A 26,644-nucleotide genomic window follows, 5' to 3' on the forward strand; every position below is an offset into this window, starting at 1 on the left:
TAAGGTTTCAATATTTTATTCAAGTTTTAAGTGATGTTAATTACAGCATTTGAAGGGGAGGAACTAATTCCACACAAAATGGAAGACCCTAAAATGTACCCATTAAACTGCTAAAAAATAAACTGAGTGGCGAGAATATAACAGAAGTTCAATTTAGATTCTGAGTGTTGTCACCATGTGATTACAGTCACAGAGACTCTTCCCAGCTTGCAGCTGGAGCTCTTAGAAGCTATTTCATACTCTGGTGCAAGGGCAAAAAAACACAACATGAGAAAAAACACAGTTAAGTCCTGAATTATTGGCTTCATCACATCCACCTTCTCCACCCCAAAATGGCACAAAAGAAACAGCTACCACGCCCTGCAGACTACTTTTGGTGTAAAAGAGGTGATGGATTGGGGTGGAAAAAGTCCCTGCCTAAAAAAGTCCCTTTCAGATGAGTTTGTGTACACCATCAAACAGCTTCTCCTCAATCAGGGTAGGAAACCAAGGTTCAATTCTCAGGAAGTCACAATTTCATTCATTTACTCAATACGAATTTACAAATTACAAAGTGCCTGCAAATTATCAACTTCCACTTGCAGCCATTTCTAGGTAAAAAAGAAACCTGACATCTCTAGAGGGGCCAGCAAGCTCCCCCTCAAGTCTACAGCTGAAAGGAACTTTTTTGAAATTGGGTTTCTTCTGTACCTCTGAAAGGGTAACACTCTAAAGCTGAATCATCTTTAACCTGGAAGTCTAACATGATATTTAGCGATACTCGCATCCCAGACATACAACATTAAAAGGTACACTAAATTCTGAAGGTAGCTATGCTGCAAAATAGTTTAAAATTAAACGATTGTACAGTATTCATTTATGCTTGAAACTCCAGTCCTAGACCAAGCTTGTGGCCACCAGCGTTGACATTCTTGCCATCCAGCAGAGCTGACAGTGTCAGTTTGATACCTGCAGGGGGAGAAGTCAGGGAGAGGAAGGGAGGAGAGAGGGAGGAAAGAAAAGAGAAGAAAGGTTAGCAAATGGAGGACGGCTGAAGCACACTGGTGACACCACACCAGATTCAGAACCTGTTCCAGCTGAGTGTGATCAGCAGGGGCAAAACCACAGGCCCTTGAATCCCTGTTACTCAGCGCCATCCGACTAATGACTGGGTAGCTGAGGATGAGCTTGTGCAACAATAATGACGACTCCATAGCTCACCCAAATCCACTTTCCTTCATCCTCTCATCATCCCCGCTACAAAATCCATGCAGAAAACTTCCTTAGCAAAAGCCCCTTGAAATGAAACCCCAACCACAAATCAGACTCCATGGTCTTACACTCCCAATCACAGCATGCACACAAATGCAAACACAACACACACACACACACACACACACACACACACGACTAAATGCTATTTTCTCTAGAACAGCTTGATTCTGCCATCATGTAACCTTAGATTTCCAGGGTTCAAAGCCCCAGTCTGACCAAACTAACCCCAAGGGGGTATTATTTCCTGTAGCTGTAACATACTATGGACTGGCCTAGCTAACTGTGCAGAGGAAACCTACAAACCAGTTTCACAATGGGGATGACTTATAGGCTGGTTTTAAGAACCTGCTGGCAATAAGTATCAAGCATTAGGCACACACTGGGAAAAAGAATGGAAGAAAATAACCAAAAATGTAATACATGTTAGCCTTGGCCTTTTTCCTCCTACTTACTACTTCTCCTATTCGCCAACCGTTTTATAATGACTCTGCACTCCTTTACAAACAGTCAACTATAAAACTTTATATACACTCATTTACAATGTACTACACAGTCATTTTACAAGCAATAACATAAAGCAGCAAACGAGCACCACATCTTTTTTAAGACAAAGAACTAATTTCACACAACCAACACATACCTGGCTTTAGGGTCTGAGTATATCCTAACCCTATCAGGCTGGAGTTGTTCACTTTAGCCTAGTCAAGGAAAAGATAAGAGAGTGAAAATGTTAAGTACTTCACATTTCTGTCTCCAAACTGAATAAGAGCTTTTTAATCAACCAACTCTGGACTTCAGTATCAAATTCTCTTTTTTCATGACCACTCTGTTTATAGGATTCATTAAATTCAATATGAACTATATCAAATTTAGGAACTAGGTCTCAGAAGGGTAACGCAAAGAAACAACACAATTTTCAAGTAAAAGAAAGTTATTATTTACATTTGATTCCTTACAGTATGTGTGCCCAATTCCATTTATACATAGTAGGTCTGTATTTTTAAGTTATAACAGGTGAGGACACCTTCATTTATGGCCAGAGACATAAAAGACTTTCTTGTATTTGTTGGGATAAAGAAAAACAGACCAAATGTCAGATGGGGTTTTAAAGCGTTTTTTTAAACAGCAGAACATTGTTCGAATTTTTTCTTCATGAAAAAGAGAAGCAAAAATCAAAAAAATTTGGCACTGACAAGCCTGAATTTTTGGAGCAAAACAATAACCTAGACAATCACTTAAATGTCAGCACTTACTGAATGCTGATTAATAAATTAATCAATAAAGCAGCTGAGTCGATAATGATTTCGCCCTTATTCTTCTGCCTGAGTTGTAGGAAAATCTAGGCCTCTCCCTGACCCCTTTCTGGGGAAGTAAGGAGAGGTCAGGAGCAGAGCAAGCTCACGCTGTGAGAACACCTGGCGAAAGCCAGAGCTACCAGGGTGTGTGTCTTCCTGCTCACATGCTGTTTTTAGACGCAGCATCTCCCACAGGAGAAAACAGGAAGGTAGGCCTCCAGGCAGTCAGTGCCCCATCTAGATGTTCCATTTTGCCCATGCCCTCCAAATAATAAGGCCCCTTTTCCTTTGTTATAAAGTGCCTGACATTAAGGAAGCCAAATTCAGTTCCTATTTCAGGAGACTTAAAATAGGCTGTCTGTAAATTACACAAGTCAGCCCAGAAACCGTCCTGCAACATGAGATTTCCTCATTCCACCCCAAAAAGGATACAGCCGGCAGTGCCCTGTGACAATAGAGATGAGCTCAACAAGATTTAACGCAAAAACTGTGCAGCAACGCAAGGGTCCATTAGCTATGCTACAGGGTCTGCAAGACAAGATGCCAACCACCCAATGCCAGGGCCTGATTTCTTAATATGCAGTACAGGAGCTGGGCAAGAGAATGAAAACTGAGGGGGAAAGGAACATTTAAAACCTTCAGGTTCAAGGTAACCCCCTTTACAGTCTGCAGCATGGACCAGGGACTGGTTAGAGAAGCAGGCTTCACAGCAAGGCAGTCTGGGTCAAACACAAACCCCAGCACTTACCACCTGCCTGCCCTTGGGCAAGTTACTCAACCACTCTAAGCTTTCAGTTCCTCATTTGTGAAAACATGGATGGGATAATTAAAAAAAAAAAAAAAAAAAAAAAAGCACCTATCTCAAATGGGTTGTATAAGAATTAAATACAGTAAGTCACATATAATGGTCTCCATACAGTGCCTGGCAGCCATAGTAAATACCATTACTCTGATCGTTTTACTCATTGTGAACCCTCTCACAGTGAGAAAATCTCTAGCCAAAGCATGGAATTCCATCAGTCCAAAAGGATTCCAACCTAAGGGTCAGGGTAAGGTCTCAGAGATACATGATTCCACAGGTACCCACCGAGAAGCAGGCATCAGGGTCGATCTGGTACTTGGCTGCTATTCCGAAGCGAGTGTTACTGTTTCCTGCTGTCCAGGCCAGATTAACAGCAGTCTCCAACTTCTTATTCACCTTCTGATAAATGGAGCCACCAAACTCTGTCCCGTCATTTCTGCAAATAAGCACAGCACGGATGCCAAGCAGCCCAGGAAGGCGACCTGAGCTGGGCAGAGCTGACAAAGTCTAACAGAGGACAAGCATGTTGTAAATGGATTCAACTGATCACAAAACAGGCACCAAATTACGGCAAGCCTGATAGGAATGGCACAGACACCAGGGTCAGGAAGGTTCAGAGGAAGGGAAAGGCTATCTCAGCCATCACTGGGAACACCCAGAGGCAGCTCAGTCAACTACTCAGGCTGCATGGAACTTGAAGTTTGCTTCTACATTAATCTTTAAAATAAAAGCAGTAACTAGGGCACTGGGATTCTGGATTCTGAGTGATTTCTTTCTTCTGCTGCTAAGGTTATTACTTTTATAAATGCTCTATTATAAAAATGGAAAGAGAGAACAAAGCCAGAAATGGCAAGAAAGTCTGGGCCACTCATGTTCCTCAGAAGGCAGCTTATAACCCTTAGCACCAGCACCCTTAGCACCCTTAGCTGCATCCACTGCTGAGGGTGCACAGCCAGAACTGACCCAGGCCCTAGGAGGAACAGCAATTACAGGAGAGCTTAACCTATTATTCAGACTTGTTGGCCTATGCATACTATTGGCCCATGCTGCAACATCTATGGTCCTGGTGAGATCTGAAAAGGAGCAACTTGCTACATTACAAATGTTTCTGTCTTTCAAAAATGGAATGAAACCCAGCAAGCCAAACTCCTTCCTCTCTTCCAAACACACCGTACTGACCGCAGCCTCTGGGAATATCCCCTTCCCCACTCTAACATTTTTAACATAAAAATACAACGTCAGGGGACTTCCCTGGTGGCGCAGTGGTTAAGAATCCACTTGCCAATGCAGGGGACACGGGTTCGAGCCCTGGTCCAGGAAGATCCCACATGCCACGGAGCAACTAAGCCCATGCGCCACAACTACTGAGCCTGCACTCTAGAGCCCGCGAGCCACAACTACTGAGCCCGTGTGCCACAACTACTGAAGCCCACGCGCCTAGAGCCCGTGCTGCACAACAAGAGAAGCCACCGCAATGAGAAGCATGCGCACCGCAACAAAGAGTGGCCCCCGCTCACCGCAACTAGAGAAAGGCAGTGTGCAGCAACGAAGATCCAACGCAGCCAAAAATAAACAAAGAAAACAAAGAAATTTAAAAAAAAATACAATGTCAAAGTTCTGCCTCATCATTTTGGGTGTCTCCACTGGAAATAGCACTGGAAACTATTAAGGCAGGTCCCATACGCTTTGGAATCCAGCAAAGAGCTTAGAACTCACTAACCCATGAATAAATTGTTGCTGTTTCATTGCAAACTCTGCTCTTCACTAATATACTCTCCCTAAAGTAGATGCTCATTAAATACATTCTAAATTCTTAAGTTTTCCCTGAAATTCAGCCAGACAGACACTGTGCTTCCAGAAAGTACAGGAAGAGCATAGACACCACCTGATTCACAGAGAATCCTGACTTCTTCAGAAAGTCTTGAGCATGCTACAAAACAGCAGCTTGTCAAAAATAATAGATTTTAACTCAAACGGGGAAATTTCCTTGGGCTTAAATGTGTTTAAACATTAGATTTTTCAATACATTCTAAAACCAGCAACACTGCCTTCCTGTACTGAACTCTTAAAACCACAAAGGAACTCGTTGTAAAAAAAATCATCTAGGGGGCTTCCCTGGTGGCGCAGTGGTTGAGAGTCCACCTGCCGTAGCAGGGGATACAGGTTTGTGCCCCGGTCTGGGAAGATCTCACATGCCACGGAGCGGCTGGGCCCGTGAGCCATGGCCGCTGAGCCTGCGCGTCCAGAGTCTGTGCTCCGCAACGGGAGAGGCCACAACAGGGAGAGGCCCGCGTACCGCAAAAAAACAAAAACAAACGAACAAACAAACAAAAATCATCTAGGGCTTCCTGGTGGCGCAGTGGTTAAGAATCCACCTGCCGATGCAGGGGACACAGGTTTGAGTCCTGGTCCAGGAAGATCCCACATGCCGTGGAGCAACTAAGCCCATGCACCACAACTACTGAGCCTGTGCTCTAGAGCCCGTGAGCCACAACTACCGGAGCCCACATGCCACAACTACTGAAGCCCACACGCCACAACTACTGAAGCCCATGCGCCTAGAGCCCGTGCTCTGCCACAAGAGAAGCCGCTGCAATGAGAAGCCCACGCACCGCAATGAAGAGTAGCCCTTCCTTGCCGCAACTAGAGAAAGCCTGCGCACAGCAACGAAGACCCAACTCAGCCAAAAATTAATTAATTAATTAATTTGTTTAAAAAAAGTCATCTAGGGCTTCCCTGGTGGCGCAGTGGTTGAGAGTCCGCCTGCCAATGCAGGGAACACGGGTTCGTGCCCCGGTCCAGGAAGATCCCACATGCCGCGGAGTGGCTGGGCCCGTGACCCATGGCCGCTGAGCCTGCACGTCCAGAGCCTGTGCTCCGCAACGGGAGAGGCCACAACAGTGAGAGGCCCGCGTACCGCCAAAACAAAAACAAAAACCAAAACAAAAAAGCCATCTACATGAAGCACACAGAACACCTGTTACACACCTAGGCCTCTGCAAGACCAGGGCAACCCAGATTAGCTGTGTCAGCTGTTTCCATGCCAGTTCCAAAAATAAACCAGGTCCACTTATTAAAAATCTTGAAACTCAGGTTAGTAAAACCTAAAAGTCATTGCTCTTCCTGGAACTGGTGCAAGTTCCCAATTCCAAACCAAGGAAGCACTTTCCATGTCAGCCAAAATTTTCAATTAAAAAACACTTCTATGCATGTGATATTTTTCCTATGGCTTTTTTGCATGTTACTTTTTTTAAATTTACGTATCTTTTTTGACCTTTTTCAGTAAACATTTCTATGAATTTTAATACAAAGACTCCTGTAGCCAGGATACAGAACAGTCCCACTACCAAACTCCCCTGTGCCACCCCTTCAAAGTGACACCCTTCCTGTTCCCCTCCCCCAACCACTGGGCTGTCCATCTCCATAGTTTTCTTGTGATTTTTTTTAGTTTTAAAAGACTCAAATTTTATTAATTTATTATATTAATGTATTATATTATTAATTATAAAAATTCCTCAAAAATTTTTATTACGGAAATGTTACTAGACCCAATGTTATTAGACCCAAATACCATTTACTTGTCTCTAAATTTTAAAAGTCACTTTAGTGACCTCTAGTGGAAAGAGAGAAATTTGGTAAATTTGTACCCAACTTGCACCATGCATTAGTTCTTCATGTCTACAGAGATTTCATGGATGAAATCTGTTTCCCTTAAATCTAAATCAGCACTCTGCTTCAACCCTCAAGTTTGATTACAAAGGGCTCTCTCTAACCTACCCTGTAATTTCCTCTTCCCTTCATGATACTGTCCAGTTAATAAACTTTTAAATGTTCTGTCATGCAGAGAAGACACTCAGTATTTAACTGAGATAATCAACTCCTAATTTGGCTCCCATGCCTACATTTCATTAAAGCACAGCAAGCTGGTCCTCACGCAGTATACAGAGAAAGAGAGCTACACCTCCCCACCCCCATTTTGTTAACTAAAATGAAAGGCCCTCCAACGTCCATAAAGCTGCAGGGAAGGAACACGCCTGTGGACTGACATCATGCCCTTGCCGTAAGTGATCAGCCATTCTGTGTGTACCAGGGACAACATTTACTGTTCACAGAATAGTAAGAAACTACATCACTTCAGGAAACGGGTAGGTGGGAAACAAGAACAATACTAGCAGGCCATTTGGCTCATCTGATTCCAACAAACTCACTTCCCAGTGATTAAAAATTAAGCTTAGAAAAAAATCATGGTAAACAATCCCCCGACTGCACACACTCACATACACTTACACATTGGTGTGAAGCTGGAACTCATCAGTCTTGTAGCCAACTGCAAAGTTGCTCTGGGTCACTCGAGACTTTGCGGTCTCAAAATTCATCTGGTAGCCAGCCAGCCAGCCCTCGTAACCCAGCACCAGAGCACCCCGGATGGAAGGCCCGGCAATGTCGAAATCCACGTCACAGCCCAGGTTGATATGTTCCCGCTTGTACCCTGTCTTGATTTTAGCATTTTTTTTCCTGGAGGAAAAGAAATTGTATTAAAATCAGAAGCTAACTCATCTTGCAACAAGCATGCCAAGAGACACAAATTTATAAAAATAATAATCCCCGTTTGAATAGGAGGGTAGGAAGGCAAAGCCAGGGCCCCAGATCTCCCTTAAGCAACTTCTGTGCCACAATGGGCAGAACACAACCTCTCTTCAACTGGAATCCAGAATAAGGAAGAAACACCACCATAATGAAGCGAGAACACAGGCAAGAAAAGCTGGAAAAAGAAGCGCTAAGTAATTTTTACTATCCTCTCCCTGTGCTCAATACAGTGGCCTACACAGGCATTCATTATGCAGAGCACCACCATGTAATTATGAAACAGATGCATCTTTGCTATTTTCCAAGTCTGTGGAAAAGATACATCTGTCATGAAGGCAGCTATCTAAACAGCAGCTTTTAATGAGATGGTCATCTTCTTACTTTGTGGCTCACTTAGTAAAGAAATATATACTAATTCCCTTCTAAGTAAATACAACAGTTAGATAGCTTTTAATTCAGTATCTATGAGATCCCAATGAATATATATTTCAGAGAACTGGATAGTGAGGTAGAACCTGGGGCCCTGCAGTCATAGGGGGCCAGGAAGCCCTGGTGGACTGGACAAGATCCCAGGTCTAGTTTGCTGATCCCAGATTTGCATATACGGCCAGATAGTGCCTCCCTTGACTATTACTCAAGACCCAGCATTTCTTAGGAAAGGCAGGTGACTCATGTCACCTGCAAATATATTATCACAATGACTTTTACCAAAAGTCAGCATTAGAGACAAGATCACATCTATCAAATAAAATTTAGACTATTTTCACCTGATTGTTTCTGTCATTCAACTGCAAAATGGACATCTTCCACAACGAGAAACATTCTCAGCAGACACCACAGGAGAAACCAGATATGCTTCAAGGTTCAAGGACCACACAGCCCTGTCCAGCCCAGCTTCATTCACACTGAGATTAAAGCTTCATCCCCAGCACCCAAACTGGGGGCCCTAAATACCATTCCCTCCTAAAAGGAACCAGCACTCCTCAGAAAATTGCAGATTACAGGTTGGGGCAGGAAACGTGCAAAATGAGCTTGAAGCATCTATCAAAGCTATCAAAGACTTTGAGGTTGGGGCAAAAGGACTGGAGAGCTAAGAAGAAGAGGCTCCCACAGGGACTTCCCTGGTGGCCCAGCGGTTAAGACTCCATGCTCCCAGTGCAGGGGGCCCAGGTTCGATCCCTGTTCAGGGAACTAGATCCCACATGCCACAACTAAGAGCCTGCATGCCGCAACTAAAAGATCCCGCATGCCGCAACTAAAAGATCCCGCATGCTGCAACTAAGACCCAGTGCAGCCAAATAAGTAAATATGTAAATATATTAAAAAAAAAAAAAAACAGGCTCCCAAGGGCTTCAAATATGAGACAATATAAGCATCAAGAATAGTATCAGCAGCGACTGAAGCACATCAAATGTTTAAATCTATGAACTCATAATGACACTCAAGACACACACACATTGGTCATCTTTGGAGACTAGAGGATCAATCTGTTATTTTGAAAAGGGTAAATAAGAAAGGAATCAAACATGTATCCCACCTTTCCTATACTAACTATATCTCAAAATAACCAAAGATTTGATAAGTTTCTCTTTATAGAAATATTCCAGCTTAAAAATGAAGAAGGAAAGATAAAGGTGGAATTATCACCAATTCGTAACCCCTTATGAGTAGATCATGAATGGCACTAACATACAAAGAGAAAACCAGGCCTTCTGTGTGCCTCCCTATGGAAGCAGATTTCAGCAACCCCCAAAACGGAATCTAAATGTGATGAAGCCTCTAGACTTAGCAATTCACAGGAAATGTGGGGGACAGGGGAACAAGTTAAACAACACCACAGAACGCAAACAGCAAAATTTACTCTATATATAATTCTAGAAGACAAATGATCTAGTTTTAACAAATAAACTGCAAGGGGAAAAAAACCAGAAGATTTAGGAGCCATATGAAGCAATTTTTACAATTTTGCATGGACAATTTTTGATTCTCTAAAAAATTTTCATGAAATCATGTAAATTTGAAGAGATCAGGCTTGACAATATTAAGAAATTATGATTAATTTTCACAATGTAATGATACGGTGGCTATGCTTTTTTTAAAAGGAAACTTATTTAAAGATACATATGAAAATATGTACAGATGAAAGTATGTGATATCTGTTATTTACTTCAAAATAATCTGAGGGTGGGAGGGGTTGATTATGGATGTATAAATAAAACAGGATTGGCCATGGGTTGATAGTTATTAAAGCTGAGTGATGAGAACATGATGAAGGTATAATATGCTTTTCCGTATTCGTTCGCATGTTTGAAATTTTCCATAATAAAAAATTTAAAGATTAAACACTCCAAGTTCCAATGAGTCAGAATTTCAGAGGTCATAGGTGAAAATAAAGTTAACACCCGTCCCTAGTGACAATGAAACTTACAACTTCTGTTCAAGTTGCTTCTGTGCATTTTTGCAAGCTGTGAAGGAAAGGAGTGACAACCAAACTAACTCTCAATAAGAAAAACTTAAAATAAACCTATTTTGGTCTGCCGGCTCTTTAGAGGAAGAGACCTGGGTTACAACCAAGTATCCAGTTGGCACCAAGCAGGGTAGGATGACTGATGAAAAACACAGCTGCTCAGAGGCTGACATTCAGAAAGAAGGGGAAATCAAGACATGTAGAAATTCGGCATCTTTTAACCACTGGGTAAAATGCTGCTGCTGACACAAAATGTGACACCTGTACCAGGGCCTCTGACCAGTGGTGTGCACAAGCCACACTGGACAGTTACACAGTGCCTCCACATGCCACCCCACTGGATTCTGGCCAGAGGCACCAGGTCCCCAGGGAAAGGGCACTGGTGGGGCAGCGACTAGGTTTCTCTCCAGGCTTGGCTCTAAGGCAGCATTCTATGCCTTCGGAGCTTTTCCTCTTTCAAATATCATTGGGATTTTTTAAAGCTATTTAAATAATGGTGCTAATGTGACAGCACCTGAGAGAGGTATACTCTTAATCTGTGGTTAACAAGCTGGCTTTATCTGTGGTAAGTACTCAGTGTGGGTGCCAGTCCCCTGATGAGGTCTGTCTGCAGCTTCATCCAAATGTGGTATATGCTTACCTCTTTAAAGGAAGCCAGGATACTTTCCCAGGCTGTACCCCTCAGACACTTTGGAAAGTCAGCTTTCATTTCCAATCTCCATCGAGTCATCAAAGCTTTCCTCAAATACCCAGTAGCAATGAGTACATCTTGTACCCACAGTCTTAGTTTCTAAACACCATTCTTCAATAAAAGGAACAAAGGCTCCTCAGAGAACTAGCTGATAGCAGGACTAGGGAAGAACAAGTACACTTTCTGAAGAAGTGCTCCAAAAAAATGACAGGGGCTTGTCAAAAGCACACAGGATGTCAACTTGAAGGCTCCCAATGGCCATATCTGGGACAATATAAGTAACAAAATATAGTAATGGATTACAATCCATAGAATAAAATAAATGTCCAAGAATCCGTACTGATACAGATGACTGATCAAATAAATAAAAGGTGGAGAAGAAAGAGCTCTTCCTTTCAGTAAAATCCCAATTAATAAATGTAGAAGGAATGATGGGAATAGAAATTCACCATTTGGGGGACTTCCCTGGTGGCACAGAGGTTAACAATCCGCCTGCCAAGGCAGCGGACACGGGTTTGAGCCCTGGTCCAGGAAGATCCCACATGCCACAGAACAACTAAGCTTGTGCACCACAACTACTGAGCCTGCACTCTAGAGCCCGTGATCCACAACTATGGAGCCCGCATGCCACAACTACTGAAGGCCACGTGCTGCAACTACTGAAGCCCACGCACCTAGAGCCCATGCTCTGCAACAAAAGAAGCCACCTCAATAAGCCCCCTGACTCGTTGCAACTAGAGAAAGCCTGAGTGCAGCAACAAAGACCCAACACGGCCAAAAATAAATAAATAACATATAAAAAAATAAATTGAAAAGAAAAAAAGAAAGAAATTCACCATTTGCCAAACACAGTTGTTGTAGGCAAGAATCACCAATGGATGCTAATATTTGTGAGTCAAAGTATAAAAATTAGAATATTTGCATGGTCTCAAAGCATCTCCCCACAAGATACTTGTTAATTATAAAGAGAAAAAAAGTAACTTTACAGAGAAATCTGGCAAACGCCACTTTAATCAAGTGACCAAAGTAACGTCACCAGTAATGAGGCGCATTGATATATACCCCCTGATGTCATGCACCAAGATGGACAGAACACAACATCCTATCTACAGCTATCAAAAATAAATAACCTGAAAAATAAATAAATAAATAAATAGCCTGAGTTTAACCATGAGAAAACATCAGACAAATCCAAATCAAGGATTCTACAAAATAATTGGCCAATCATCTTTGAAAGTGTCAGAGTCATGAAAAATAAAGACTTAAAGATGGTTGAGATGGTAAATTTTATGTGTATTTTACCACAAATTTTATTTTTGGCCACACAACACAGCATGCAGGATCTTCCCCGACCAGGGATTGAACCTGTGCCCCCTGCACTGGGAGCGTGCAGTTTTAACCACTGGACTGACTGCCAGGGAAGTCCCCACAATTTTTAAAAACTAAAAAAACTATGAAATGAAATTCAATACATGCCCTTGGCCTTGTCATCAGTGTGCAAAACAACCTTCCCAGGCCTAGGAGACCCACTGCTCTGAATGGAAAAAAACAAGAGAGTGTTCTAGAAGAGACTGATTCCCTCTAGCCACTTTGAAAAGCACCAGGAGCTGAGGCAGATCAACATGCCCTCTTGCCTCCTGATGTGCCCAATAACCAGCAAGTCTAATCTATCTGTGACTGGAGGGCCTAAAGCAGGAAAGTGCAGTCTCAGGAGCCACCTTGCAATTAAGCCCACATACTCTCAGTGTCCCTAAGTAGGAAGCTAGGGAAGAGGCCCTCCAGCATGAAAAATGGGGCTGGCAACAGTGACCAACAGCCCTTGCTTCCAAACACTGCCTGCTGCCCTAGAGCCTTGGCCACTTACATTGTGAGCCGCCTCACCCACGTGGAATGGAGCATTACTGGACCAGAAATCCTGCAGCCTCCACAGCTGAGGCCAGGAGAACAATAACAAACAGCACAGAATGAATCTTAAATCTTACTATGAAACACCACTAAAGGTCCTTATGGAGAAAACAGATGATATTCTTACCCAGTGTTTGGTGAGAAGGATGAATCGAAGGTCAGCTTCAGGCCATGTGCAAGCTGAACAGAAAAGAAATTCACCAACAGGTTTAGTCACAAGACAGGCAGCCGATGTCACTTAATAAAACTGTGTCTTTTCACAAGTGACCATTACCTGATCTTCCACGGTAATCTCCGTGCCTAGTGTGTTGTCAGTGTTCCATTTCTCCGTAAACGTCAGACCATATTCGGTCCATCTGTACTTGGTTTCCAGACTACCCGTCACTTTGGTGGTCTCGGTGTTGGCTGAACCTGAGCTTGTAAATTCCTTTAAAGAAGAGAGTCACAGCCTGCATGCCAGCACTTCATTCTGCACTGCTCCACCCCTAAATGCACTGTACTTTCCTTTATGCAAGAGGTGAGACCCTGAACGTGTGGGTGCGAAAGCTCATTCTATAATTCAGTTAGATATTTGAAGTACAGATGGAGGCTGCTAATTAAAGGAATCTTTCAGGGAATTCTTTATCAGGAGAAAGATTCCTTCCTCCCCTGTAACTCTTTAGTCTGGACAGGAAGGCAATTCTCCTTCTGTCCTACCTCCAGGCTCGTACAGAGAAAAAGCTTTGAGCTAAAGCTGACATTGCAGTAATTCTACCCAAAACTTCCTCCTTCCAACAATTCACAATCTAAAAGGGATTACTAAGATTTGGGGTTTTTTTTCAATAATTATGTGGTATGGAACACAGGTCAATTTTGAAATAAGAAACATGAGGAAAAATAAAATTGAGGCCTGCCCCATATTCCTATGAGTATTAACAGCTGCTTAACTGGGGACCTAGTCACATGGTTCCCCTGGACCACCCATGCCACAGAGGATGCAATGAATGTGACAACCACAAGCTGCCACAATCAGAAAAGTCCCTTTGTTCGCCACCCAGACGGAAGTTATTGATTATTTATTGATCTACAATAAATATCCATGCTCCATAGAGGCAGACAACTTACCAGTCCATTCTCAGATTTTGTTTTCAAATCAAGTTTTATTAAGCCAAACCCTAAAGAAAGAACATGGTAACTGTTAATAGGTTAAATAACTAACTCAAGAGCAGCATCTCTGCCTCCCCTAGGTTGTTTAAAAATGAGATGAGTGCAGAGGGCACCGGTCTCCACTGCTGCCTGCCTCTCTGTGTGTGGAGCCCGGCTGCCATGGAACAGTGGCAGGCAGAACAGACACAGGCCCCACCTGCACTCCCAGTGGAGTCTGAGAAAAGGGTGCATGACAGCGTGAGCACATGCCTAAGACGAGCTCCAAATTTAGAAGCCGCGCTCCACTGCAGCAGCATCCACAGACCTGCTCCCGCCTAGGAGAAGAAACAAGAATGTCCACTTGTCTGCAGCAATTCACAAGCCTACCCGTACTGGGTGCACAACCAAAACTGCTTCACTAGCCATAGAAGGCTTATCTTTTTTCCCTGACATGAAGTTTCTGAGAGCTGACTGACCCAAGTCTCTCAAACTGTAATGGGTAAAATACCAAACATGCCAACCCAGTTTCTGAGCTGAAAGGCCACTCCATGCAACACTCACCATAGCCCTTGGTAAAGACATCCCTGGCAGATTTGCCAAGATCAGCATACGTGGGAGGCACAGCCATCTTCTGCTATAATAAAAGAACCACCAGAATAAACACATTGGTAAGTTTTCCACCAATAAAAATCATCAGCACTGAGTTCCACATACCTTATTCCCCCAGGTGTGGACAAAGAAGACTGTGCTATCTCCTGCTTCTTTCTGTGGCCAGAGCTTGAAACACCCAGTAAGTTTTTATTGACAGCAGACCAGCCTGACTTTGGACCTCTTCTCCTAGGCATCCCCAGGACTGAGCACAGGCCCAGAATATGGTAGGAGTCAGTCAATATTTTCTAAATGAATTCATTGGCAAAGACACAGTCCCATAAGCCAGCTACTTTACTGAACTGCAGGACTCTTGCCAATAAAACATATCTTCTTACAAAATATCAACTGCTAGGATATTAAATACATGGCAATGTATTTTCTATACAGTTCTGATATCATTCATTCAACAAATATTTATGGAGTACCTACTATGTGTCAGAATGGACCCAACTTTTCACAAAACCTTTGCTACGGGAACCCACTTTTAGAGTATCATATTCCTCATAGAGAAAACAGTAAAACCTACCTACCTAACTAGGCAATTCTTCACATGGAAGGAAATGCAACCACATCCCCCCCAAATTTAATTCAAATAAACATCTATTGAGCTTCAATGTGACTTGACTTTTAAAACCAACTATCAAAGTACTACTTGGGATTGATGCACATCACTAAGTCAGTCAACAAGCATATATTAAACACCTCGCTGTTCAAGGAAGGCAAGAACTTCAAATAGTCCTTGCCCTAAGGACCACACTGCGCTGCTGGGAGGCTCTGCACTGATACATTATGTACACAGAATTAAAACCCTAATCCAGATGGCACACACTCTGTGCTCCACCCAGAAGGAGAGGGGAATGCGAGAAAGCACCATCTCCTGCATCTTCTCCATCTCCAAAATTGTTAGCCTCAGCCAGAAATTCAATTAACCCAAGGATGGTTCCATCCATTTTAAATACAGCATACCTAAATTACCAAACTGCATACACCTCACCTAAAGTCACATATAAATGTATTCACACAAATTAACACCCACATGGCATATTCCTGGTTAAATGGGAACCCAATGAAAAGTAGTGCAAGTGATCTCAGGGGAACAATATCACAACTGGAAGCTGCATCCTGACCAAAGCCTCAACTTCAAAGACATTGCAGGGAGCCCAAAAAACCAATGAGTATAATGTTAAAAAACTATAAACTTGCACAATTTTAAATTATAAAACTGTGGTCCTGGTCCTATTTTACTTTTTTCAGAGGTTTTGCTAATTCTGTCCCAGCTCCCTTCTGTGTCAGAGCAGAGAGGAGCAGCCCAGTAAGCTGTTTACGCGCTCCTATTTTTGTTGCTGTTGTTATTGTATTTCTCACACATGATCGGGCCAGAACCATGGGCAACTCAGTCTCCATTAGGATCAGGGCATAAAGAACACGGTGGAAGACCCATTTCAGGCTGTTCCCACTGGCTCTTTCAAGGCTCTCTCCCCTCTCCCCTTCCACCCCAAATGAACCCCATAGGCACACCCACCCCAGGGACAAACCAGGAAACCATCCACCAGGTCCTCCAGAAACACTCTCTGCCTTAGGCACACGCCCCAGCCACAGATGGGCCTGGGCCCCTCCCAGGAGAAGCAATGAAACAACCCTGGACTGAAGGCTAGGTAACAGAGCCCCAAGGAAACGTGCAAAACATCTCAGCAAAGGGCCCAGAACATTCTCCACACACACACCGATTGCTAACAGTTATCAGTGGACAGAACACCCCTCTTCAGTGCTGTCCCCTTCCCAGCTGGGCTACAAACTCAGCCCCAGCCGGGTGACAGGGAGAGCAGTCCAGTGGCAATATCTCCGGGTCAGCTAAGACCTCCTGTACCTCAGAGGTCAGGGCCTTCCCGAGTACCCTCCCCTGGCTCCAGGACCCGCCTCACCACACGTGGCACACGTGGCTTTCACGTCTGGACTGGTCCATCCCTCAGGAAAAAGTCAGAACACTCATCATTTAATGCTCCCCAAATGCCCCTGCTTATCCCTAATCCCCAAAACTGAAAAGCAAAGCCAACTGTCAAAACACACTCCACCCACAGCAAAAATCCCCCTAAAGCGGCCACTGAGGAGATTACCATGCAAGGACAGGAGAGGTGGGATGGCAGAGGGAACTCACATAAGGCCAGGCTCTCCTTGCATCCCCAGCGCAGCAGCGGGCAGGGAAGAGGCACAGGAGCCACGAGCTGAGTGGAGCCAAACCCACTCCTGGCCCTGAGGTAACACCCACCAAGGGGGGCAAGACGCTGACTCCCCTGCACCAAAGGCTGTGTGGCTGTAGCTTCCCCTTTTGCTTCTCATGGAGTCTTCCTCTTTCCCCACCTCTCGCCTCCTGCTGCACTTATCTGACAGGACTGAAGCAGCTCTGCCTCTCTGAGAAGCCCAGCTTTCCTACAGCTGCAAACAGCAGCCAGCACAGTTCTCAGCACCTGCTTCAAAAACAATTTTAATGTAAAAACAATGACTGCCATACACACTTTCTCAGGCCAGGACTAGATGGGGAGAGAATTCAGCATTCTGCTTTCTCACTTAACACCCTGCCTGCACTGACCTGCAGACTGAACCCTGGTCCTGGCCCCTCCCGCCACCTCAATCAGCTCCAAATCACTCCCCATCTGTCTCTGCAGCATCCACCCCACGTGTCTTCAGAAAAGGGAACCCTCATACGCTGTTGGTGAGAATATAAACTGGTATAGCCACTACGGAAAACAGCATGGAGATTCCTCAAAAAATTAAGACTAGAACTATCATATGAGCCAGCAGTTGCACTTCTGGGTATTTATCTAAAGAATATGAAAACACGAATTCGCAAAGACATGTGAACTCCTATGCTCGTCACAGCATTATTTACAATAGCCAAAAAATGGAAAAAACCTAAGAGACCACCAACAAATGAATGGATAATGAATGGATAATGGATAATACTGGATACTGCGCACGCGCGCGCACACGCACGCGCGCACACGCACACACACACACACTGGAACACTACTCAGCCATTAAAAAAAAAGATGAAATCTGACCATTTGTGACAACACGGATGGACCTTGAGGGTATTATGCTAAATGAAATAAATCAGATGGAGAAGACAAATTCCCTGTGATTTCACTCAAATATGGAATATAAATAAACAAAAAACAAAATAAATGAACAAACCAAAACAAACACATAGATACGGAGAACAGAATAGTGGTTACCAGAAAGGAAAATGAGGGGAGAGGGTGGGAATGGGTAAAGGGATTGATATCGTGATGGATGGAAACTAAATTTTTGGTGGTGAGCACACTGTAGTGCACACAAAAGTAGAAATATAAGGTTGCATACATGAAACAATGTTATAAACCAATGTTACCTCAATAAAAAAGAGAAAAAAAAGAAGAAACTCAGCTTCTAGAGGCTGAGCATGAAGCAGGGTGTTCTGACAGCACTGTCTGTTTAATAAGTATACGCGCAGTAAGCATCAAAGTATTTTTACAGTAGAAAAAAAAAGGAAACAGTATCCGACAATAGGGACTAAGTAAATGACAATGTAACCAGTAGGCAGGAGCTCCCTCTACAGGGAAACTGCGGCATCACCAGGGATGGGGGGGAGACGCACAACTAGCATGCCCCACCGCCACAATGGCCTAAGGAGAGCTGAACTCAAGCTGAGACCAACCAAGCGCCTTCGGAAGAGAGTACTGCCACTTCTGACATCAGAACCAAGCAGACTTTATTAAAAGGGCCTCAGAGAGCCACATTAGAAAGTCTGACACATCTGTGTTTGGGCAGCTCACTCAACCAATGGATTCTCAAAAATGTAAATGACAATATCTACTGTTGCATTGGAAAATGATCACTCCCATTCTCCCCAAGTAGGAATACTACGTACAGTACAGCCCCTGAGGAGCCCATTGGTGGGCAGTGCCTAAGTGAACACGCAGTAACTCTAGCGGCAATTCTACTGCTAGGAACACACTCACAGTGGCACCCAAGGCACCCAAAGATGTATACAGGAGGATGCTGACTGAAGGGTTATTTTTAACACAAAACCCAGAAGCAACCTAAATGTCCACCAATAAGGAAACAAATGAATAAAAATTAAGGTGCTTGCAAACTAAGGAATACCATGTGGTAATCAAAAAGAATGAGGTGGATTTCTACGTGGTGGCATAGAAAGCTACCTATGATAATAGTTCAATGAAAAGAGCAAGCCACAGAAAATGTATAATTCCATGTGATTGGAGGAAAACCATTTTACATATGCATCTTTATATGTTCCACATTTGTGAATGGATGGAAAAGCATGTGAAAGGGAAGGACATGAGCTAACCTGTAAACTGTGGCTGCCTTGGAGCTGCTTCTAGAAAGGAAAGGGGGTTTAGGAAAGGAGTGAAGTTAAAATAGGATTTTCATTTTTGATTCTACTTAATCACTTAAGTTGTTTGTGTACTTGATAATTTTTTTTTAAACTAAGGACAGAAAATTTAAAAACCTAACGAATGTGTTCAAAATTAAGCCATGCTGCATTCATGATGCCACAAGTCCCATTCCAAAAGGCTACTGCAGCAGAGGTGCCAGAAGGGAAAACCATCAAAGTGTCTATACTGGTTCCAAGAACAGATTCAAATCACACCGAGGTGGCAGGGTTAACAGGTAAGGCCTGTGGGGGGCACATTCTACCCTCAGGTGACCACTGACGGCTTTGGCCACCCTGCCCAGAAGGTAGGAGTAGGGCAGAGCTCCCTAACTTCAGTGTGCATGAGAGTCACCTGAGGCACGTTTTCAAAAGCCTCCTTCCTCCCTCTCAGTCTTTCATTGCCTATTGCACAGGCAGGGCAGCCCTCAGATGCCACTGAGAAGAGTGGGCTGGCTCCCCGCACCAAGCACCCCCCAGAACCCCCACTTTGAAGCATGTTCTTTTCTCTGCAGAAGCTCCCTCAGAAGGATCCAGGCAGGGGAGCCTTGGTGCTCTCAGAAAGCCAGCAACCATTGCAATGGCTGATACAGAGAGCAGGGCGGCCATGGGTCCAAACGGCTGAGTCAGGAACAGTGGAGAGGAAAAGTTTTCTGAACACAGGCAACACCCAGTGGGTCAACAGACAACATTTTTAATGGCAAGGGTATAACTGGGCTAGGACCTAAACACCAAGAGCCACCCTGCCATGGCATTTCTGCACCCATCCGAGTACCCAGGTGGCAGGGCACAGTGACGAATGGAAGGGGCTATGAGCCTGGCAGACGTTCTAGCTGTGTGACTTTGGACAAGGCACTTATACTCCTAGGGTCTCATTTTACTCAGCTATAAAATGGGGCTAACAATAGTGCCTTGCTACCACTGTTGCTGCAAGGATTAAGTACGGAAAATAGAGCATGCAGAAATGTCTGACACACAGTGAGCACTCAATAAATGGTAGTGTAACCACAATCCATTAATCTGGAGATTTTCTGTTTGCCCCTCCAGACCCACCCTCCTCCTCCGTCCTGCTCTGTGCCCCAAGAGCTGATCATTATGGACTGTTTTCAGTGAGCTATGGGTTGGGCTCAGCAAATAGGGGGCACCAGCAGAAGATAGGAGAGTGCAATTGGGGTATTCATCCCCCAGGCTGCCTCCCTGTTGGTCCTCAGGTGGGCAGTGACTTTCCTCTACCCAACGCCACAGCTCCTGCCAAAGGACCCCCTCCTGTTCTAAAGGACCAAGGGGCCCACACCCCTTGTCAGGTCCCCCACACTCTGCCCATACCTTTGCAGATGATCCTTTCATCACGCTTTCTTTAATTAACCCATGGGAGTGTACATCTGACTCCTGCAAGGACTCCAACCAACACAGCAATCATCGCCTTCACCATCACCATCCCGGGTTCCCCTTAGGAAGGGAGAACTGTAGGAAAGCCTTTGGCTCTGCTATTTCTAACACCATTCTAGGTAGTCTGTCAGGGCAGAACTGGGCCAGCCTATAAGAGGGGCATCAGACCAGCCAGGGATTAGAGCAAAAGCAACTACTCCTAACTCTGGGGACCAGGAAAAGCAACTTCGCCCGCAGGAGGCCAGAGCTGCTCTGAAAGCCAGTATGTGAGGTCAACGCCATCAGGAGCCTCCCTACACCCCTACCCCATACTTTCTCACCAGAAATGGCAGCCCAGGAGAAGGGCCCTGGTTGAATCTCCAGGATGCTGGCAAAGCCAATGCCCGGGCTCAATAAGTGGCAGTGGAACCACAATCCATTATTCTGGACATTCTTTGTTTGCCCCTCCAGATCCACTCCAGACTCTGGTAGGTCGGTCCTCTCAGTGCATCTGTCCTCCCACCCCCCTCCATGAATGTCTCACACAGGGCAGCTGGGCTTTCCAGGTATTGCTTCTATTTTAAAACACCCTGGGAGGTGGGCCACCACCGGCACAGCCTTCCACAAGCCTCAAGAGAATGCAGCTGACTTGGGGACACCCTGCCTGCCCACCCACCCACCCATCAAGAGGAGAAGACCGGGGCTGGCAGGCAGCATGCCAAGGTCTGGATCCCAGGTGCACCTAGGGCTCCTGCTCGCTGCCTGGCTTGACCCAGTGGAGATAAAATAGACGGTGCTTGGGCAGGTAGACTCGAGCAGACCTGAGTTCCAATCCTGCTCCACCACTCTCTTGTTACGAGATCTTGGGCAAGTCACAACCTATCTGCCCCTCATTTTTCTTCAGTTCCAGTACAGGAAAAGAGTCCCTGACTCAGCATCATTCTGAGGACTGAATGAGATTGCTAGTACAAAGCACTTAGTACAGTGGCTGGTACCCAGTAAACATGTAACACACACAGCGAGAACTTATTACAGATTTTCATTTTATATATTTCTTATCATAATTATAGCTGCCGTGCAGGTTGCCGAAAGGTCACCCTGAACCACAGGGTCCAGAGTTCTCCCCAACCATAATGAGGTATTGTTTGGCTGAATATTGTCCAGCCAGGTACTGGAAGAATGCCTCCTACCTCATCCCACGGAAAACTGACCCTTCTCCTGATAAACACCCTGTGCCACTGTCCTCACAACAAACAGGGTAACTCCATTGACTGCTGTCCACTGACAGCTAGACTATACCCAGCCATGCACATGCTCCCTCTGATCAGTGTAAAAGGGTAACAGTGCTGCTCTGAATAGCAAGTTCTACCTTTCAAAAGGCACTCAAATCTATTAGCTCCTCACAGTGGCCCCTTGGAGTGGCAACTGCAGTGTGAAAGCATCGGCACTGGAGCTAGCCAGTCCAGGCCCTGAATCCCAACCCCGTTCCTGCTGAGCTGTGTGACCTTGGGATGGTTACCTCACCACTCTGTGCTCAAGTCTCCTGACCCGTGAAATGGAAACGACAGTACCTCTCTCCCAGAGCTTGGAGGACAGTGGATTCAACGTCATAATACATACGTCAACCAGCCAGGAGAGTGCTGGGCAGGCCCTCAATAAAGAATGACTGTAATGATGACGATCACAGTTAGAGTGGAGAAACTGAGGAACAAGAAAGTAACTTGGCCTGTAACTAGACCCTATGGCTCATGTCAGAGCTGTGTTATATGAGCTCAATCTGCTCTCCTGGACTCTTTCCAGCAGAGTTCTGGGTAAAGGGCTAAGATTCTCACTTACCCTCACCCCTCTGAGAGCAGGCAGTGAAATGGAGGATTGTGCCCAGGCCCAGCTGATCACCTGATCACCTTTCCTCAGTGGCAACCAGAGGGGAGCCCCTGAGCACCCTGGGGGGCTGCCTGCAGGCTTGGGCTGGCTCTCAGCCATACATGCCTCTCTCTTACCAAAGATGTCACACTTTGAGAAATCCCATCAAGGGCAAAATGGGTTTTGGGAGCACCTTACCGGTAAAGGTGGCGGTGAATGTTCCCCATGACCACCATCTTGGAGGTGGTTGTCGACGTGTGCCTACTGTCCAGTGGGGCCAGAGGCCCAAAGGCAAATCCTCACTATATGGTCCCCCTGAGCCCCTCTGTTTGTCTACAAACAGCCCCTGCCTATAGAATAGCAGAAATAAACTAATTGACTGAGAGGAGCCCCCCATACCCAGGCTCAAGCACTTTATTCAGGACAACTCCAGTAGAAGCCATTGACCCCCTCACCATCTGAGAGGGAAGAGGCACCAGGCCCAAGGGTTTTAGGAGAATCCCCTTCACCAGTGTCACCCCCAGCCCTGCAAGCCCAGAAACACCAGTTCAACAAGTTTCCCAAAGGACTTAGAAAGTCACAGAATGAGGATAACACGTTCAAAGCAATTATTTCAAATTAGGCAACAGTTCTGCCTATCACTGTTCTAGGGCTGTACACACCCTTGTAGCCCTTTATTTATTTGTGACTCTCTGCTAGGCAAGGCTATTTTCTGAAAGTGAATGAGACGTGTGTCCCTCAAAAAGGATGTCCAAGATCAAGGGACTATGGTCTGGGCCTGCAGCCACTACATATACCCATTCAATAATCCCACAAATACTTAATGAGCACCTACTATAAGCCACATGCTGGAACGGTGAAAACTATCCTTCTGTCAGCAAGAGTGCATTCACCCCCACAGACCCTTCTCAAGTACCTAGTATTGCCAGGTGGCACCATCCCACGCACTGAAAACAAAGTTGTATAAGGCTTAAGCCTGACCCTGTAGGAACTCAGTCCAGAGCTGGGGTGGAAAGAAGGCAGACCCTGGGCAGTCTGCCCTGCCCTTGCCTACAGCACATTAGGCAAAGGAGGTGTTCATTTCCCTATCTCCTCTGGAGAGGGGAGGCTGGTCCAGGGGCTGGGGGCCTCAGGTGGAACAGGCCTAGGCTTAGCCCAGGTCTGAACCCACATTCAACTTTCTGCTCCAGCCTGATCCTGTCTGTAAACTTAAAGGTTTTTTAAATTACCCTGAAAGTTACTCAATGCCTGGCACACAAATGCCTAATAATAATGTTTAAAATAACAGAGACCACCTTTATTGAACGCTTTCCAGAGCACCATGCAGAGCAAAATAGTCTGCAGGGGATGGGCTAGATCCTCCCCTAAAAGCCTCAAGGGTAAGTGTCAAGGTTTCTGCCCAGACCTTCTCCCTACCAGGCACTGTTCTGAATGTTTGAAGTTAATCAACTCATTTTATTCTTCCCAAAAACCCGATGAAGAAGAGGTATGATTGCTCCCGTTCTACAGATGAAAAAACAGAGGCTTAGTATCTTCCCGGCTGTGTGACCTTGGACAAATCACTAATGCTGCGTGCCTCAAATCCAAAGGGCTCGGAAGCAGTTTCGTGAAGGCACCGCTGCATTTGATGAATGAATGAGCAACCGAATCAGGCAGGAATCCCTCCTAAGGCCAAGAAGGCCACATCACTACCCGCGGGACCTCTTTTTCTAAGGCCTAACCTTCTGCCCAGCCCCCAGCTCCGGCCCTGGTCCCTGCGGCCTAAGTCGACTGTCAGCCTCCCATTCCGCCCGTAAGGTGCTGGCAGGCGCAGGCAGTGCCGGGAGCCAGCTTCTCCGGGCATGGACCCGACAGGGCGTGCAGGGCCGGGGGCGCGGGACCCCAGTCGTCACATGAGCTCATCCCCGAGGCGACAGCGTGGCCCGCACAGGTCCGTGAGCCCAGCCCGGCGAGCTTAGGTGGCGGGCGGGTCCCTGCCCGACCCGCGCTGGCGGGATCGAGGGCCAGAGGTCGCCTCCAAGGAAGGTCACCTAGACCTAAGGCGGGCCGGGCCTCCACGCGGCGGCCCGTGCCCTTCCGCCCAAAGGTCCCCGCGGGCTTTTGGTCCCCAGCCGCAGGCGCCTCCGGATGTCCGGCCACCCGCTCCCCCGCCCGGGCCTGCTCGCCGCCCGCCCGCCCCGCGCGGCCTGCTCTGCCAGCCGCTGACCCGCCAGGCCCTGGCGGGCCGCTCCCGTTCCCTGCCCCGGCCCGGCTCTGGGCCCCTCGCCCTCACCCGCTCCCCGTCCCATCTCCTCCCCCAACTCCCCACGGGCCGGCCCGCGACTCGGGGCGCAGTCAGAGGCCTGGCCCCTCTCCGCTGCGCCTACCTCAGAAGCGGTGGCAGTGGGCTCAGCGGCGGCTACGGCGGGGGCTGCAGCGTGAGGAACAGAGCCAGCGGCGGGGCCGAGGGCGGGGCGGCACAGACGGCGGCGGCGCAGACCCGCCCCGACCCAGCGAGGCCGGCCCCGCGAGCTCCGCCCCCTGGGCCCTCCCGGGACACCGCCCGGGCCCCGACCGGGTTCGCTTCCAGCGCCTGATCCGCGCGCGGACCTTTCGGGGCCCTTCGGTACTCGCAGCGGACGCGTGTACCCACGGGCGAGTGCGGACACGCGTGATTGCCTGCGTGCGCCCGGGCACAGGGCGGCGGGACAGCGTGGGGCTGACGTGTGCAGAGTTGTGTGCGTGCGCAGGGACAGGCGTGTCGCCGCCCGCGCGGGCCGACCTTGCTGGAGGTCCCTCCAGGTTGAAGCATTCGGGGAGGGAAGGGTCTTCCGGTTAGCTGAGCAGTGGCCGAGGTCCCCTGCGCTAACAGAAGACACGCGGGGACCTGGGCCTCCTGCTCGGCCTCGGAGCTGGGAGACAACACCCCTCCCCCGGGAGTTGATGTGGCGGGTGGCTGGACCAAGGCCTGGCCTGGGTGGACGAGGTGACCCCCGGGTCCTCCCCAGCAAAACCTGCTCAGGGTGTTAAATCAGACTCCGAGCCCCTGAGGGCAGTCACAGACTCGGCGAGGGGAATGGGCGCCCGAGGCGGCGCGGATACAGAGTAGCGCCCACGAATGCTGCTCCTTGGCCCTCGGCCCTCGGCTCCCGGCTCCAGACACAATGTTTCCGGCGCCTCCGACCCTCCGTCTTGCAGCTCCAGGCTCGCAAATCCCTGCAGGGGCCTGGAACGGAACGCGCCGAGAAAACCCCTCAAGATGAGTACACAGTTTACCCCTATAGCGAAGCTGCTAGCAGCCATTTTCGGAGCATTTGAGAAGTGAGAAAAGTAAATTGCCTCTTGCAAGAACGTCCTCTGCTGGGTCCTATGGCGCGCGGACCAACCTAGGGCCCTTCGGGAACCCGCGTTCAGACAGGGCCTGCCTGCCCGCGGGGCTCGGTTAAAGCCTGCGCAGTCTCCCCCGTAGGCCTACGCGACCCACCCCTAGCGGACTTGGAGAATTAATGAATGCCAGGCTGGATGAAGATTCTGCACATCCTTCGCCTTTGGCCAAAAAACGTTCTCCAAGGCTTGAGGCGTCTAGGGCCCCTTGGAGGAGGCGCCAGTCTACAGAATCAGGACACCTGCTCGCAGCAGTTGTGGCACAAATTAGAGGAGTAAGCAACTGGGGCGTTCAAAGAGGCAAGCAGGCCAGGCTGCTGGAAAGAGGCAGCAGCTTCAATGAGGAAAGTGGCAAGTAGTATCCCAGTGCCCTGGGGGTGTTGAGAAAGAAAGGAGCTTATGGTGGGGGGGGCGGGTGTGAACAGAGTGCCCTGCCCCTGTAGGGGCTCCGGTCTGACTGAAAATGTGACGAGGATCTCCTGGACGCCTTGAGGTCCTGAAGAGTAGAAGACTAATACCAGAACTCTCCCCAGGCCCATGACCTGCTCCATGACTGACTGGAGACTTGGAGCTCCCCAACCTGGCCATCCCCACCCCCATACAAAGGCCCCAGCCCACTCCTGGAAAGCCACTGAGTTACCCACCAATGCAGTGAGGAAGAACTTGGGAGGACAGGACCTCAGAGAGGTAGGTAGGACCAGGTGGCTCTTCTAGAAGATGCAGCTTCAGAAACCTCACGAGCTAGGAGCAGATGCCTGCCCAAGGTCAGTAACGCCCAGGTGTGACACTGGGACCAAATGTTCAAGGTGCTCCCTCCCCTCCAGCACCTCCCTGTCAACCC

General features: G+C 47.0%; 1 protein-coding gene across 2 annotated transcripts; it reads right to left on the minus strand.

Moving 5' to 3' along the window:
- Positions 1-24,962, minus strand: VDAC1 (voltage dependent anion channel 1). 2 transcript variants are annotated; one of them, XM_067731748.1, is made up of 9 exons: positions 24,807-24,962; positions 14,688-14,760; positions 14,106-14,155; positions 13,276-13,428; positions 13,129-13,181; positions 7,639-7,866; positions 3,637-3,787; positions 1,895-1,952; positions 1-948 (listed from the first exon to the last, which is right to left on the minus strand). In XM_067731748.1, exons 2-9 carry the CDS (start codon positions 14,752-14,754, stop codon positions 857-859), a joined length of 852 nt encoding a protein of 283 aa, XP_067587849.1. In that variant the 5' UTR covers positions 14,755-14,760; positions 24,807-24,962; the 3' UTR covers positions 1-856. The 2 variants fall into 2 exon arrangements, with proteins under 2 accessions (XP_067587849.1, XP_067587851.1); XM_067731750.1 differs by having other exon boundaries at positions 14,688-14,757; positions 24,807-24,885.
- Positions 24,963-26,644: the final 1,682 nt, after the last annotated feature.

This window comes from Pseudorca crassidens, chromosome 3, assembly GCF_039906515.1.
Source record: "Pseudorca crassidens isolate mPseCra1 chromosome 3, mPseCra1.hap1, whole genome shotgun sequence".
NCBI classification, from domain to species: Eukaryota; Metazoa; Chordata; class Mammalia; order Artiodactyla; family Delphinidae; genus Pseudorca; species Pseudorca crassidens.